This window comes from Bombina bombina, chromosome 8 (assembly GCF_027579735.1).
Source record: "Bombina bombina isolate aBomBom1 chromosome 8, aBomBom1.pri, whole genome shotgun sequence".
Taxonomy (NCBI): domain Eukaryota; kingdom Metazoa; phylum Chordata; class Amphibia; order Anura; family Bombinatoridae; genus Bombina; species Bombina bombina.
In genome coordinates, this window is record NC_069506.1 from 340953012 (window position 1) to 340970878 (window position 17867).

The 17867-nt window shown below is 39.6% G+C and overlaps 1 protein-coding gene across 1 annotated transcript in view; it reads right to left on the reverse strand.

Annotated features, from left to right (window-relative positions):
- Window positions 1-414: 414 nt before the first annotated feature.
- The window catches only part of LOC128639048 (NXPE family member 1-like), a 35051-nt gene continuing 17598 nt past the window's right edge, over window positions 415-17867 (reverse strand). Inside the window, exons 4-5 of the mRNA XM_053691189.1 lie at window positions 2129-2337; window positions 415-950 (exon numbers count right to left, since the gene is read on the reverse strand). Coding sequence (XP_053547164.1) covers window positions 415-950; window positions 2129-2337 — 745 coding nt within the window. The remainder of the gene's footprint in view (window positions 951-2128; window positions 2338-17867) is intronic.

The following is a 17867-nucleotide window of genomic DNA, read 5'->3' on the forward strand; positions in this document are numbered from 1 at the left end:
TTATTACAGATTACTTTTGTGAGAAAGTATTACAAATTGTGCCACAATCCATAATCCACAATCCATCAAAATTCATAGAAGAATTTGCTGACATTGCACAGGCAACAACACTTTCACTACATGTAACTTTAGTATTATCATTTTTTCATTGAGTACAAGTGGTAAACTAATCCCAAGGATTTTAATAAATACACTTTTGTATTTTTATTTATTTTCTCCACTATATGGTTAGCAAATAGCATATGAATGACTTCTAGAATTGTCTTTACTCCTGTAGTATAGACCAACATGGTTTAAAAAATGTCATGTACTAACTATATAAAGAGTTATTTTGTTGTATTTTTCCTTAGTTTACCTTTTTGAGAATATATTGTGGACTTCTGTTCAGTAATTAATAGAAGACAAAATTTAAGATTAGCAAATGTATGATAGGAGCAAATTGATCTGGTTTCTGACAACACTATCTGATGGATGTACATTGTTTGAATTAGAAGCAATTGTCATATCCCAGGCATCAACAACACCAACATTGAGATCCTGGAAGAGATCTTTTACAATCATATACTGGAGGAACCCATAAAAGTCACTGAACCTCTCTACATTAGTGCTTATTTCTCGAGTATTCTCAGCCTTAATAATAACCTTGGTTTTTGGGCTGCGGAGCAATAGATGTTCTACAGCTCTGCGTACACTTATCACCCTCCTGATGAAAAGGAGGATGGGAAATGGTCTGAAGTGTTGCCCCAGTGTAATGGCAATGACAGTTTCTGGACCTCCAGCTAGACGGTCTATTTCCTCACTAATGTATGCATCATCTTTGACCAAGTAAAAATGACTTGCTACAATTGGGTGACTGTGCTTTTTCCATTGCAACCGGATGTTCTGGTCCATATCTATAGCTAGAAGCATTGATTCCAATCCAGATCTGTGGAGATCCAAATTCTTGAGACCTGATGGGAAAAAAGTAACTACATTTAAAAACATTCCTACTTGTTGGTACATATCTAAATATATTTTAAGGGTTGCTATTTTTACAGCAATTTTAATTTTGTTGAATTACAAGTTCAAGTGTTACTGTTTATAATTTTATTATATAGAACATCTTAATTATATGTCTCCTTTTGTCCTTACTAACAAAAATGATTGCCAAACTCACATCCACATCTAAAAAAAAAGCTGAGAGGTTTGGAGAATTAATTATCAAATTGTAGAGGATGTATATAGAATCCCATCAGAGTGGGATATTTTACTGGTAATATGTGATAAAATGAAAGAACATACAAAGGTCCTTTTCGGTTTGTAGCCATTATAGTTGTACCAGTTAGCCTATTGTTAGAGAACGATGCATGTCAGCAATAGATAAATAGATATAGAGAAACCTTGAAATGTTTTAGATCTAATTGATACATGACTAAAAAGGGTTGTGCTGATTCCACTTTTGTATTTTTTTTATTTATGCATTATAAATTATTCTCTGTAATGCTAAGGATTTGCATTAAAATATGAAAAAAAAAACTATAATTGAAAAGCCCCCTTAATGTAGTTTATCTTGATTTCCAAGGCTTTGGCTAACTGGGTGATTTTTGCAAGAGCTAGTTTATATCTGAATACTGTGTAGTATTTAGTAGGGGCAGGATCTGTATTCCACAGAATGCACTTCAGCCTCTCTAGTGAAGCAAACACACCGCAAGATAAATAATAAAAGTGCATTAAAAAGTTTATTTATGAATATTTCAACACTTTATGGCAACTGGAGTTTTAAATGTAATGTCCCTTTAAGTATTGTCCCTTTAAGCAAAATTAGCATTCACCATATATAAATTGGATTCTGTAGTCATGTACTTTCATATGAAAGAACAATAGTATTATTTTTTTTCCTGCCCAAAAATGGGAAGTAAAAGCTGTTTAAATGTAATATTAAATGAATGAAACTAATAAAGTATCTATACTGTACTAATGCTGATTGGCTGAGTGGTACTCCCTCCCATTGGTCACTGGTAGATAGGCACTTCTTGATCATACTCATTTATAAATCTGTCTCTTTCATGATAGAATATTTTTTTCTATTACACAAATAGTAATAACCAACTGTCATTGCTATGTAAGACAAGAAAACATTACTACATACTTTTCAGAATCTGAGCTAAGTTCAGGAACCACTGGCGCAGAGTAGAGTCTCCCATCAGATATATTAGTTTGCCTTTTAGACAAGTTTTGATCTGTTCAGCTGGAAAAATGGTTAAGTTGCAGAATACAGGTCTCCAGAGATTGTTTAAAAAGAATCCACTTGGGTAGGGGAAGCCCATACCAATCCTACACGGTTCTTGATAAGATGAGCTGACCCCTGGAAAATTGAAAAGGCATAGAAGCGTTTCTTTACTCAAGATTGCAAAAATGAACATAAAGCTGCTGATTTCTCCATTAAAATAGACTAAAACAATATTTTTATTTAAGCTGCTTATGCACTTTACAGCTCCAACTTAATATTTATGTTTTAAGTCCTTTTAACCCTTTCGCAGCTAAGCATTTTTTTCACCCCAGTGCTGAGCCAATTTTGAGGTTTATTTGGCTACCTACTGTAGATCAAATATCAATGAGTGACCCACAAAAATTAAGTATTGTTTTTTCAGCAGGCCCAGCAGATTCTCAATATGCCATTATTATATTCATATAATAGATTTGTAAAAATACATAAAAATATGTAGAATGTGTGCATAGATTTTAGTAAAGAATATTGAAAATGGCCCAGTGACCAATGCTGTTAATGTGATCACCTTACTAAGGGTTAGATTACGAGTGGAGCTAACTGTTGCGCACAAACGCTAAGGTGTATATTGCTGCAGTTTGTGCAGGTCAAAAGTAGAGCACATATTATGAGTTGAAAGTAAACCGGAGTGTGATCATATTTAACGAGTGTCGGGTTAGCGCAACTTCACAGCTCTGATTAACTGTTAAACGCAACAAAAAAGTGGCACAAAAAAACATCAAAAATAAATTTAAAAGTACAGTTACACTCATAACACTCTGATAAAAACTCTTTTTTTAAAATTGCATTAAAACGTTATACGGGCTCAAAGATATGAGGCCTTAGGTGTAAGAAAAAAAAAAGGCATTCAAAGGACTTTAACATGGAGATATATACATATACATGTCTAGATATGTAAATATGTGTGTAGAGACATATTTATGTATTTTTGTGTTTTACTGTATATGTACTAAATATGTCACATTTCAATGTTCTTCACTCACAGGATAATGTCCTTTTATTGTAAATACATATTTCTATATATCTTTATACTGTATACCAATACCTGTATATCTATTCCTATATATATATATATATATATATATATATATATATAGATAGATAGATAGATAGATAGATAGATAGATAGATATAGATATGTATTTTACATGAATAGTACCAGATGTATAGAGAAATATATATTTAATAATAATAAGTACTTTATCTTTTTATGAAGACCATGATTTAGATCTTAAAGCGGAAGTGTTAGCGCATATGAACATTATTAATCTTAAGGCGCGTTATTGAAGTATTACATATAAACATTTATAAAAATGTATAAAGTAGCTGACTTCTTCAAGTAGTTCTGTGCTATACTATTAAAAATAATAGTGTTCTTCAGTCTTTAAGTGTTTTGGATTGCACTTGAATGCAGCAGTTGACTCTCCACTTGTAATACAAGCACAATGAGCACGCTAATGGCACTCCCTGTGCTATCCATTAAACAATACTGCTCCCTAAAAAATGTCTGTTATGTTTATACCCTTACTCGCGCACTTACCCAACCCTGTATATTCAAAATCCCTAAACCCAACATGAATATATTAATATTGCCCATATAAATGTGTATATTTATATATATATATATATATATATATATATATATATATATATATATATATATAGATCCTCCTTGTGTATCTGCACTCTCGATTTCAATATGAGGATATCAAAAAGAAGAAGAAGGCACCACCATAGTGCACAATCAGTAGCTCAATCACGCATCTACGCAGATACTGTTATACCTACAAAGTTCCAAGCACTTGAGAAGTGCTACAAAGTTGTCCAGATAACTTTCCCTTGTGTGCTGCAATCCACAAACTCCTTTATGGACTGGGGCTGCAGGGATCCGTCGTCAGCTGTAAGGATCACATGTGATACTCCATAGAACTATTGCAGAATAAGTTGGTTGATTGCAGCACACAAGGAAAAGTTATATGGACGACTTTTAAGAGTCCAGGAATCCTTTGTAGCACTTCTCAAGTGCTTTAAACTTTGTAAGTATAACAGTATCTGCATGGATGCGTGATTGAGCTACTGATTGTTCACTATGGTGGCGCCTTCTTCTTCTTTTTGATATCCTCTAGATGATCTGACTTGGTTGACCTGCAAGATTTGGAAGAAGCAGACTGCTGCTCGCTTTTGGATCTAAGGGGGTGTAGCCTTGGATTGGATTGGGACTATTTTACACTTCATGTTTGGATAAGTGTTTATAGTTGTCATTATTTTTGTCTAACTGTTGAGTATATATTTTAAATTGTAGTACATACTTTATTTCCTTATCACTAACTTTTGCAGATTTACACTCATATATATCCACTATTTAGTATTTTAGTATTGATATCAGGCACTGAGGAGTGGTGTATACTGTATGTACCCTCATCTGCAGAGATTTTTTGTTTAGTTTGTCTTTTGCACCTAACATTTGAAGGTTGGCGCATCCACCATTTATATTCATTTTTTCAATATCAGTATGTCTTCAACCAGGGTGCAAAGTCAAATTATTAGTAGAAATTCCAAACAAGGATTGCACTTGCTAGATTTAGATAAATAAAGTATTATTTATTCAAATATCATAATCTAGCACATACAGGTTGTCTTTCTCTGTATGGCACATTATTTAATCCTAGATTGTTTAAGGGAGTTTAAAAATAGCCTAGAACAGTTGATTCCATTCCAGGAATTCTAGAACCCTATTAGCTTGCATATTTGGTGTCTTCACTTCTGTTGTGTGTCGTACTAGCTTTAGCTATACAGCAATCTAATATTTGTTATATTCAAGATTAAAGCCTGAGGAAGCAATTAGAAAAGTTGAGAAACACGTTGCTTGTGATTTTAAGAATATTTCAATTTGTTTTTGATAAATTGATTGTTTATCTTTACAGACGATTTTATTGGATTAGTGAATGGATTTTCCTTATAACGCTGATGGGTAGGTTGCCTGCTTTCCTTTTTGTTAGGTGCAACAATTTTGTGAGTATAGTACAAAAAGGAAATTTATGCTTACCTGATAAATGTATTTCTTTTACGATATGACGTGTCCACGGATTTCATCATTACTTATGGGATATCGCCTCCTGATCAGCAGGAGGAGGCAAAGAGCACCACAGCAGAGCTGTAATATAGCTCCTCCCTTCCCTCCCACTCCAGTCATTTGACTGAAGTTAGGAAGAGAAAGGAAAAGACAAGGTGCAGAGGTGACTAAAGTTTAACAAAAATAAACACCTATCTTAGAAAAACAGGGTGGGCCGTGGACTCGTCATATCGTAAAAGAAATAAATTTATCAGGTAAGCATAAATTTCCTTTTCTTTTACAAGATATTATGAGTCCAACGGATTTCATCCTTACTTATGGGATACAATACCAAAGCAATAGGACACGGATGAAAAGGGAGGGACAAGACAGGAACCTAAATGGAAGGCACAACTGCTTGAAGAACCTTTCTCCCAAAAACAGCCTTGGACGAGGCAAAAGGCTCAAATTTGTAACATTTGGAAAAAGTGTGAAGAGACGACCAAATTGCAGCCTTGCAAATCTGTTCAACAGAAGCATCATTTTTAAATGCCCATGAGGAAGCCACAACCCTAGTAGAATGAGCCATAATTCTTTCAGGAGGCTGCTGTCCAGCAGTCTCATATGCCAAACGAATGATACTCTTCAGCCAGAAAGAGAGAGAGGTATCCATAGCTTTCTGACCCCTACGTTTTCCGGAACAGACAACAAATAATGAAGATGATTGACAGAATTCTTTAGTCGCCTACAAGTAAATCTTCAGGGCACGGACCACGTCCAAGTTATGTAACAAACGCTCCTTCTTAGAATAAGGATTAGGACACAAGGAAGGAAAAATAATTTCCTGATTAATATTTTTGTTGGAAACAACCTTAGGAAGAAAACCCGGTTTAGCACATAACACTAACTTATCGGAATGAAAAATAAGGTAAGGAGAATCACATTGTAAAACCGAAAGCTCAGAAACTCTGCGAGCAGAAGAAATAGCAACCAAAAATAAAACCTTCCAAGATAACAATTTAATATCTATGGAATGCATAGGTTCAAACGAAACTCCTTGAAGAACCTTAAGAACTAAATTCAAACTCCACGTAGGAGCAATAAACACAGGCCTGATTCTAGTCAGAGCCTGACAAAAAGATTGAACATCCAGAATATCTGCCAGACGTTTGTGTAGCAAAATAGATAAAGCAGAAATCTGTCCCTTTAAGGAACTTGCTGATAACCCTTTCTCCAATCCTTCTTGGAGAAAAGATAAAGTCCTAGGAATCCTAATCTTACTCCATGAGTAACCCTTGGATTCGCACCAATAAAGATATTTACGACAAATCTTATGGTAAATCATTCTAGTAACAGGCTTACATGACTGAATTTGCATAATCTCCATTCCACTGTCTGAGCATGCTCAGTTGTAGAGGTCTGAGATTAAAACGAGCAAACGGAATGATGTCCAATGCCGCCACCATCAATCCAATTACCTCCATGCACTGAGCCACTGATGGCCGAGGATTGAACTGAAGGGATCAGCATGTATTCAGAATCTTTAACTTCCGGACCGCCGTCAAGAAGATTTTCATGGATCTAGAATCTATTAGAGTTCCTAAGAAAGGAACCCTTGTCTGTGGAACTAGTGAATTCTTTTCTAGATTCACCTTCCACCCATGAGTCCTTAGAAAGGATAGAACAATGTCGGTATGAGACTTTGTCAGCTGATAAGACGATGCCTGTATCAGAATATCATCCAGATAAGGCGCCACTGCAATGCCCCCACGGCCTGAGAACCACCAGCAGAGACTCTAGAACTTTTGTGAAGATCCTGGGTGCTGTGGCCAGCCTGAAAGGAAGAGCCACAAACTGAAAATGTTTGTCCAGAAAGGCAAACCTCAGGAACTTGTGATGATCTCTGTGGATAGGAATATTAAGATATGTATCCTTTAAGTCCACGGTAGTCATATATTGACCCTCCTGGATCAATGGAAGAATTTTCCGAATAGTATCTATCTTGAAGGATGGAACTCTGAGAAATTTGTTTAGACTCTTAGATCTAAAATGGGTCTGAACATTCCTTTTTTTTTGGGAACCACAAAAAGATTTGAGTAAAACCACTGCCCCTGTTCCTGTTTTGGAATGGGACGAATTACTCCCATAATGGAGAGGTCTTTTAAACATCATAAGAACGCCTCTCTTTTTATCTGGTCTACAGACAATCGTGAAAGAAGAAACCTTCCCCTTGGGAAGGAATTTTTGAGCTCCAACTGATACCCTTGAGACATGATTTCTAGTGTCCAGGGATCCTGAACATCTCTTATCCAAGCCTGGACAAAGAGAGAAAGTCTGCCCCTTACTAGATCCGGTCCCGGATCGGGGGCCACCCCTTCATGCTGTCTTGGGAGCAGCAGCGGGCTTCTTGGGTTGTTTATCCTTGTTCCAAGCCTGGTTGGGTCTCCAGGTGGACTTGGCTTGAGGATAAGTCCCTTCCTGTCTAGTGGAAGAGGAAGGGGGACTCCTTTGAAATTATGAAAGGAACGAAAATTACTCTCTCGTCCCCTCTGCTTAGATGTTTTATCTTGAGGGAGGAGGTGACCCTTACCTCCCGTAATGTCAGAAATTATCTCTTTCAAATCAGGCCCGAACAGGGTCTTTTCTTTGAAAGGAATAGCCAAAAGCTTGGATTTAGGGGACACATCCGCAGACCACGATTTTAATCATAAGGCTCTGCGCACTAAAATGTAAAATCCTGCATTCTTAGCAGCTAACTTGGCGATCTGAAAGGCGGCATCCGTAACAAAAGAATTAGCCAGCTTAAGGGCCTTAATTATATCCATTATTTCCTCTAAAGAAGTCTCAGTCTTAAGAGACTCCTCTAAGGCGTCAAAAATCAAAAGGCAGCCGCAGTTGTGACCGGTACAATGCAGGCCGTCGGTTGCAATAGAAACCCTTGATGAACAAATAGCTTTTTTAGAAGACCCTCCAATTTTTTATCCATAGGGTCTTTGAAAGCACAACTGTCCTCAATAGGGATAGTCGTACGCTTAGCCAGGTAGAGATAGCTCCCTCCACCTTAGAGATCATTTGCCAAGAGTCCCGAACAGTGTCAGCTATAGGGTACATTTTCTTAAAATTAGGGGAAGGTGAGAACGGAATACTCGGTCTTTACCATTCCCGCGTAACAATTTCCGAAAACCTCTTAGGAACCAGAAAAACGTCAGAATAAGAAGGAACTTCTAAGTATTTGTCCATCTTACACAATTTCTCTGGAGGGACCACAATAGAGTCACAGTCGTCTAAAGTCATCAAAACCTCCCTTAATAACAGACGGAGGTGTTCAAGCTTAAACCTGAAAGACATTATGTCCGAATCTGTCTGGGGCAATGCACTTCCTGAATCAGACAGTTCCCCCTCAGACAAAGCCTCCCTACCCCCCACTTCAGAGCCTTGGGAAGGTACATCGGAGATCGTCATCAAATCATCAGAAGTCGCCGGGACCACCTGGCCCTCCCTCCTACTAGGTTTGCCCTGTAACACTGGCAACTTAGATAGAACTTCTGAAAGAGTGGATGACATAACTACAGCCATACCTGCAGAGTGAAAGAAGCAGACGCCGTTGAAGAACATGGCGTCATTTGTGCAGGCATTAAAAGCTGTGACGCTTGGGGAGAAAGATGCGGCATACCCTGAATCTCATCAGTCTGAGAATATTCATTTATTATATCTTTATTAAAGAAAATGTGCTCTTTACACTGTAAAGCCCTCTCTGTACATGAGGGACAAAGCGTAACAGGGGGTTCCACAATGGCATCTAAATACATAGGACATGCATTTTCCAGAAGGTCAGCCATGACAAAAAATAAGCAAGAGCAATATTGGTCGTGGTACTTCAATAAAAATTAGCAAACAAGAACTTTGAGAAAATTTTGCTAACAAAAAAATAAGAACTAGTGTACTGTGTCTTTAAAATTTAAACTGTATAGATTTTACTGCACCGTAAAAGCAATGCAAAAATAAGGGAACACTATATGTACTTTCAGTGGGTCTCCCTTAAAAATGAATACTCAAAACATGCACGATGTTATAGGGACAAAAATTAGCACTTCACCACAGCTCTTCTGTGGCGCCTACCTGCCCCAATGAGTCACTTAGTAACACTCCGTGGCCAGTACGCCTAAGACCGCTTGTGGTGATTACAGACACAAGCCAACCTAGACCACACCGGAGCCTCCAGCCATGCAGCCGTAAGTGTCAGGATCCGGATATCAATTGCGCGGCTAAGCGCGCTAAACGCTAAGACCCGCCCATTGTGGGTGGAAACTTACTTCCCCCGGAGTACCGCATGGGGATTAAACATGTCAGAAACAAGCAATGTACCACGAACCACCAATTTGCCCTTTAAACACAAAACCTAAGCCATAGACATAGTCACAGATAAGGTTAGACCCCCAGGGTAAAAAATCTCCAAGCGTCAAGCTCAATAAATATTCTGTTATGCTATCCACCGGTCTAATTATTAACTATAGCCCCTTGATAGCACCGCAGAATTTCAGTTTCATTATAAATAGGGTAGACCCATGCCCATTGTTTATACCCAGTGCCAAATGATTACCCCTTCCCAGTATAGGGAATAAATGCCAGCCTGTTCTGAGTTACTCAGTCTCCCCAGAAGCAAGCAACTGTACATACCTCAATGCTGAGCGCAGCATGAACTCGTCCCACCTCATGAAGATGTGCTTGCCATCATCTCCAGCAGATCTGTGGGAACAAACAGGGTCTTAGATAATATATGTTAAGACCATCAGGAGGGCAGCAGACAGCATAGGAGTCGCAGAAAGAATGAAAATCTTTCCAGCCCCCATTGCTGAGAAACTTGTAGTTCTAGCCCTGAATAAAATAGCACACACTGGTACCATTTAAAAATAATAAACTCTTGATTGAAGAATCGAAACTAACACCTCACTTTACCTCTTCCTTTCACTAACACAGGCAAAGAGAATGACTGGGGTGGGAGGGAAGGGAGGAGCTATATATACAGCTCTGCTGTGGTGCTCTTTGCCTCCTCCTGCTGACCAGGAGACAATATCCCATATCTTGTAAAAGAAAGAATAAGCGCTTTTGCCTTTTATGTATCTATCGAGATTAGTCTGTTTATCAGTCAGCTGTAAGACTGCAAGCTATACCAGCCTTCGACATTTTGCACTGTTTTAGTGCAAACCACTTATGAGTATTAATAGTTATCCATATGTGTCATTTGTCTCACTGTTTAAGCTATACTGCACCATAGAGTTGCCCTTTCTTGCATCTTTCAGTGTTTTGATGCTTGTGATATGCCTATTAACTTGTATAGTAGGGTCCCCAGACAAAAGAGAGGTTTCTTAGAAACTCTTTCTATATGTGACTGTTACACTTGCCCTAAAGAACCATGTTGGGACTATGTACACGTCTTTTTACTTTTGTGGTTACAGCACATAATTTGTTTTAGTATTATGTTTGCTTGTTCACTTGTCCTTGTCCTGCTTTATATCTACCCGGAGATCTTTAAACCTCATTAGATATTTATTGTTTACAAATAATGAATTTACTAAATCAATAATTTTCAGATATGTTTTACGACTTTCTTATATCCATTAATCTTATAATTTATTTTTCTCAAATTCATTTAAAGGGACAGTCTAGTCAAAATTAAACTTCCATGATTCAGATAGGGCATGTCATTTTAAACAATTTCCCAATTTACTTTTATTATCAAATTTGCTTTGTTCTCTTGATATTCTTAGTTGAAAGCTAAACCTAGGTAGGATCATATGCCAATTTGTAAGCCCTTCAAGGCCGCCTCTTATCTGAATGCATTTGACAGTTTTTCACAGATAGAGGACATTAGTTCATGTGTGCCATATATATAACATTGTGTTAACGCCTATGGAGTTACTTATGAGAGGGCACTGATTGGCTAAAATGCAAGTCTGTCAAAAGAACTGAAATAAGGGGGCAGACTGCAGAGGCTTAGATACAAAGTAATCACAGAGGTAAATAGTGTATTAATATAACTGTGTTGGTTATGCAAAACTGGGGAATGAGTAATAAAGGGATTATCTATCTTTTATTGTCATTATGAAAGTGTCATGCTTTACTCATTGCTTATTTAAAGTTTGTAACTATTGCCTGGTCTGTTGTGACAAACGCTTAACACTCAGCTAAATTACAAGTTGTGCGCTATGAGTGAAAAAGCATCGTTATGGCTCTTTTTCACTACCGCTGGTATTACAGGCGTTGTAGGTATAGATGTACCGCACACCTTTGTGGCCGTCACACAACATAATTACTGCACCTTTTTCAATGGGACTTCCATAGCGCCAGTATTACGAGTTTGCCTGTCCGGCCAAAAAGTGAGCGGAACAGCCTATAACTACAAGATCTGTACTTTCACCTGAAAGTCAGTAGTTATGAGTTTTACGTTACAAAGCTGTAGCATAAAACTCATAACTAAAGTGTTACAAAGTACACTAACACCAATAAACTACCTATTAATCCCTAAACCGAGGCCCTCCCGCATTGCAAACACTAAAATAAAATTATTAACACCTAATCTGCCGCTCCGGACATCGTTGCCACTATAATAAACATATTAACCCCTAAACCGCTGCAGTACCGCATTGCAAACACTAGTTAAATATTATTAACCCTAATCGGCTGCCCCCAATGTCGTCGCCACCTACATACACTTATTAAACACTTGGGGGGTTGTTTGTATTTTTATTTGCCAGGTAAAAGAGCTGATTTCTTTGGGGCAATTGGCAGTTAGTTTAGGCTAGGGGTTTTATTATTTTGAGGGGGCTTTTTATTTTGATAGGACTATTAGATTATGTGTAATTAGTTTAAATATTTGATAATTTCTTTTTTATTTTGTGTAACTTAGTGTTTTTTTGTGATTTAGTTAATTGTATTTCATTAATGTAATTTATTTAATTTTAGTCTAATGTTAGGTTTAAAGGGACACTGTACCCAAATTTTTTCTTTTGTAATTTAGAAAGAGCATGCAATTTTAAGAAACTTTCTAATTTACTCCTATAATCAATTTTCTTCGTTCTCTTGCTATCATTATTTAAAAAATAAGGCATCTAAGCTTTTTTTTTGGTTTCAGTACTCTGGACAGCACTTTCTTATTGGTGGATGAATTTATCCACCAATCAGCAAGGCAAACCCAGGTTGTTCACCAAAAATGGGCCGGCATCTAAACTTACATTCTTGCATTTCAAATAAAGATACTAAGAAAATGAAGAAAATTTGATGATAGGAGTAAATTAGAAAGTTGCTTAAAATTTCATGCTCAATCTGAATCACGAAAGAAATTTTTTGGGTACAGTGTCCCTTTAACTGTAAGACAGGTTAGGTTTTATTTCACAGGTAAATTTGTATTTATTTTGACTAGGTAGTTATTAAATAGTTAATAACTATTTACTAACTAATCAACCTAGTTAAAATAAATACAAACTTACCTTTGAAATAAAAATAAAACATAAGTATTTATTTAGTTTTTAATAGGAATAATTTAGGTATTAATTGTAATTTTTTTTTTTATTATTATTTTAATTAGGTTAAAGTTAGTGGGTGTTATGGTTAGGGTTATGTTAGGATTAGGGTTAGATTTAGGGTTAGGTTTAGGGGCAGAAGATTAGGGGTTAATAAGTGTAGTTAGGTGGCTGAGATTTTGGGGGCAGCAGATTAGGGGTTAATAACAGTAATGTAGGTTGTGGCGATTTTAGGGACAGCAGATTAGGGGTTAATAACAGTAATGTAGGTTGCGGCAATGTTGGGGCAGCAGATTAGGGGTTAATAACCGTAATGTAGGTGGCGGCGATGTTGGGGGCAGCAGATTAGGGGTTAATAACTGTAATGTAAGTATCAGCGGTGTTGGGGGCAGCAGATTAGGGGTGTTTAGACTCAGGGTTTATGTTAGCGTGTAAGGTATAAATGTACATTTTTTTCCCCCCATAGACTTTAATGGGGCTGCGTTACGGAGCTTTACGCTCCGTTATTGCAGGTGTTAGGTTTTTTTTTTTGCCGGCTCTCCTCATTGAATTCTATGAGGAAATCGTGCACAAGCATGTCAAAGCAGCTCAAAGCAACGCTGGCATTTGGATGCTGTGACAGACCCTTCGGTCAGAACTAAAAGAATTGACCGTGTGCAGCTTTGAGAAGCTGTTTTCTAAAAGACAGGTTTGCTGGCCTCAGCTATTGTGGGCTATAATTACGTTTAAGTGATAAACATTCCCATTGTTTAATCACCTCCAGAGAGCAGACGCCTAGTGATAAGAAAAGCCAAGTGTCTTGTGTTTAAGTTGTTATCTGCTAAGTAAGGTAATTCTATTGTGGCGTGTCAAAGGGCGTTTGCTCTCTATCTAATGTACATGATTCTTTTAACCCCCCCAGCTGGGGTCAGATCTGCATAAATACTAGGCATAGCCTTTTAATAAATGTCATTCTGTTTTAAACCTGAAAACTGGCTGGGTCGTGAGTTATTGACTCCCAAACTGTGTTTTGTCCGGTTATTGGGAGTATTTTAATATTGCCCTCCGCTACAATTGGTGGCAAGCGACAGAATGAACCTTATCGCCCAGAAGAGCAACTACACAAGCCAGTAAACTCAGGAAGAGGGGGATTACTACAATACTGACTAAGATGGAGGGAGACAAAGCTCGCAGCGCTACGCCTCCAGCAGCCATGGAGGAGACCCTATACCAGAGGGAAATGAGTACCAGGCTGGAATTTTTACCCCAACCTGTACCACGGGACATGCTATCCATGGTAATGGCAGATGTGCAGGAGTACGTGATGGCACACAGTCCGCGGAATGCATCCTCCCAAGCAGAATCCATTTTGGAAGCACTCAGCAACCCAGTAAGACCCAAAATCCCATACCATGCCTTTAAAATGTTTTGTGAGGAGAAGGATGAGATCGATGGGTATTTACAGGATTTTGAGAGACTGTGCGAGTTACATGATTTGGAGCAGTCCGTATGGGTGCCGGTGCTAGCAGGCAAGCTAGCCGGTAGGGCAGCGGAAGCGTATCGCGCTGTACCCAGGGAGGACAGCAAGGATTACGCTAAAGTGAAGAGAGCAATCTTGGAAAGATATGCCATTAACCCAGAGGCATACCGGCGCAAGTTTAGAGGCCTGCACAAGCCAGAAAGGGATTCCCATGCAGAGTGGGCCCACAAGCTGGATCAAGCATCTCAGGGGTGGATACAGGCCAGCCAAGCTACCACCATGGAAGAATTGCGACAACTGATGCGGTTGGAGCAATTCTTTAACGGCTTGTCCCCAGAAGCCCAAGAATGGGTGAGAGATCGAAAACCCTCCACCCTGCATGAAGCTGCTCGCCTGGCAGATGAGTATACGGATGCCCGCAAACTGGACACTGCTACCACTAAGCCCCCTGCTAGAGTGGAGTATAGACCCCCAGTCACCCCAGCAGCTGCCAGTAACCAACCCCCGGTGCACCGCTATACCACACGGCCTCCGGCCACGAACTACCCTCAGAGAGCCCGGTTCAATTCGCGGGGCTACTCACAACCTATTCGGTGCTTTGGATGTAAGCAACTAGGGCACAAAAGAAGGGCACAAAAGACCAGAGTGTCCCCTAAATGCAGCGAACCAAGCACAGTCCTGGAGAAGACCTGCCGGCGGAATCCCACGGAATCCTCAGCCTGCGGCCCGCTACGTGGAGGCGCAAGAATGCTGGGGCAGCCTACATGAAGCAGACCCCATGCAAGCTGCCCACCGGAATAACCGGCAACTGGTTAAAGTGAATGGGCAGGAGGTCAGTGGTCTACGGGATACTGGTGCTACCATGACCTTGCTTCAAAAGAACTTGGTGTCTGAGAAACAGCACACTGGAGACACTGTGGCTGTGAGGGTAGCAGGAGGCACTGTGTTCCGCCTACCTGTTGCCAGGGTACATTTGGATTGGGGAGTGGGCGCTAGACCTGTGAATGTGGGGGTCAAGAAGGACTTACCTGCTGATGTTCTCCTTGGAAATGACTTGGCCCCCCTTGTTTCTGCCTATGCTCCCATGGGTCCCGCTGATGTTAACCCTGTGACTACCCGTGCCCAGATCCGTGCAGCAGAGACTGACCCACCTGCTGCTAAGCCCCAGGATGCTGAGCTCAGTAAATCTCTATCCGCTATCGATACGTGGAAATTCCGTTACAATGCGCTGATGAAGGAGAAGAGCCAAGTAGAGGATGAAATGGTCACGTTAAATAATCATGTAACAGTGCTAGCGGGAAAGAAGAGGAGTGCAGAGGAGAAAGCACGTTTAGAACAGGAATCTCTGCTAGACAAGCTGCACCGACAGACTGCAGAAAACACCAGCTTGAGAGTGGAACATGAAACATTAAAGACAAACTTAGCGACACTTGAGGAGAAGCTGATGCTGGCTCATAGTGAGGTGCAGCAACTCAAGGGCACCCTATGTCAGTATGAAGGGATTGTGGATACCTATAAAGAGCAGGTACAGAAAACTCGTAAAGAAGCTGATGGGATTTTGAAGGACTGTTTAGCCCTAGTCTGGGCACTGAGGAAGTTGAACCCTTGTTTGTATGGACAGGAATTCTCTCTCATAACGGGAATACAGATGGATTATCCCGGCAAACTGACATGCCTACCACCTCCTAGTCCGGTCATCCCCAAGTTGACCCGCCAAAGGGTCAAGCCGGGTCTGCCGGAGTGTTCCACAAGGGGGGAGCTATGTGACAGACCCTTCGGTCAGAACTAAAAGAATTGACCGTGTGCAGCTTTGAGAAGCTGTTTTCTAAAAGACAGGTTTGCTGGTCTCAGCTATTGTGGGCTATAATTACGTTTAAGTGATAAACATTCCCATTGTTTAATCACCTCCAGAGAGCAGACGCCTAGTGATAAGAAAAGCCAAGTGTCTTGTGTTTAAGTTGTTATCTGCTAAGTAAGGTAATTCTATTGTGGCGTGTCAAAGGGCGTTTGCTCTCTATCTAATGTACAAGATTCTTTCAACCCCCCCCAGCTGGGGTCAGATCTGCATAAATACTAGGCATAGCCTTTTAATAAATGTCATTCTGTTTTAAACCTGAAAACTGGCTGGGTCGTGAGTTATTGACTCCCAAACTGTGTTTCGTCCAGTTATTGGGAGTATTTTAATATTGCCCTCCGCTACAGGTGCGTTATGGAGCTCAACGCCCTCATATTGCCCGCAAACGCCTGCTTTTTGTAAATTTATAATACCAGCACTATAGTGAGTGAAAAACTGCCGAAAAAGCTGCAGTCATTAATTTCCCTATAGCGCTCAAAACTCATAATCTGACTGACTGTTCTTTTTTATTGTCTGCTTAAACCTCAATCAAAAAATTATTAAAAAAACAAAACAAAACAAAAATTACACCTGGGACCATTCTTCAATATAGTTTTACAGTAAATATTTAGTTACATTTTAAAGCAAAATAGTATTGAAATAAAAAATATTTAAAAAAATATATATATATATACAGTGGGGCAAAAAATTATTTAGTCAACCACCACTTAAGAAGATGAGAGAGGTCTGTAATTTTCATCATAGGTATACCTCAACTATGAGAGACAAAATGTGGAAACAAATGCAGACAATCACATTGTCACACAGACCTGTATCTTCTTCTTTAAGTGGCTCCTCTCATTACCAGTCACACTCCAAACTCCACTATGGTGAAGACCAAAGAGCTGTCGAAGGACACCAGAAACAAAATTGTAGACCTGCACCAGGCTGGGAAGACTGAATCTGCAATAGGCAAGCAGCTTGGTGTGAAGAAATCAACTGTGGGAGCAATAATTAGAAAATGGAGGGGGCGGAGCAAGCCAGGCACCTGAGCGGTCGCAAGCTGAGAGAGCTCTGTTACTATAATATCCTTACTTCATAATAAGATCGCTCAGGATCGCCCTAGATCTTGGAAAGTTATAGCTAATACTTTGTGGGTCAGTATTGAGAGGTTCAGTAACTGAGAGAGTACCTGCAGCGACAAATAGGAGCATTCTCCCATCAACTGCAACCTATGCACAGTCTGACTAAGGAACGGCCATATTGCCGTCCACGTGGAGATAGGAGTGAGACCTAACTTGAGCATACTAGTGGCTCCCTATGGGCTGCGATTATGTCGCTGACAAGACTATCCACATAGAGCCCCTTGGAGATTGCAACACCATTGTTCGAATCAGAGACCACCATAAGTCACAGCCCCACTACAATCTATGCCATAGAGCACTGGGAACGTAGTACACTGCTCTCCCTAGATCAGCACTATCGAGATCTCAGGCAACATTTTGATCTTCTTTTTTCTACCCTACTTATGGAACTGTATGAACCGGAGGAGGATTCTTTCGTACAATCGGACATGTGCTGTGCCTCTGATACACGCGCTGCTTCAGAGTGGGACACGCAGAGTATTACAAATGACAATCTCTCTCAAGATACCGCTGGTAGTGCTGTAGCTATTGAGAATAGCACTCATCTGAACAGGATGCCACATCAGATTCTGGGGAGTACGGGCCGAGATC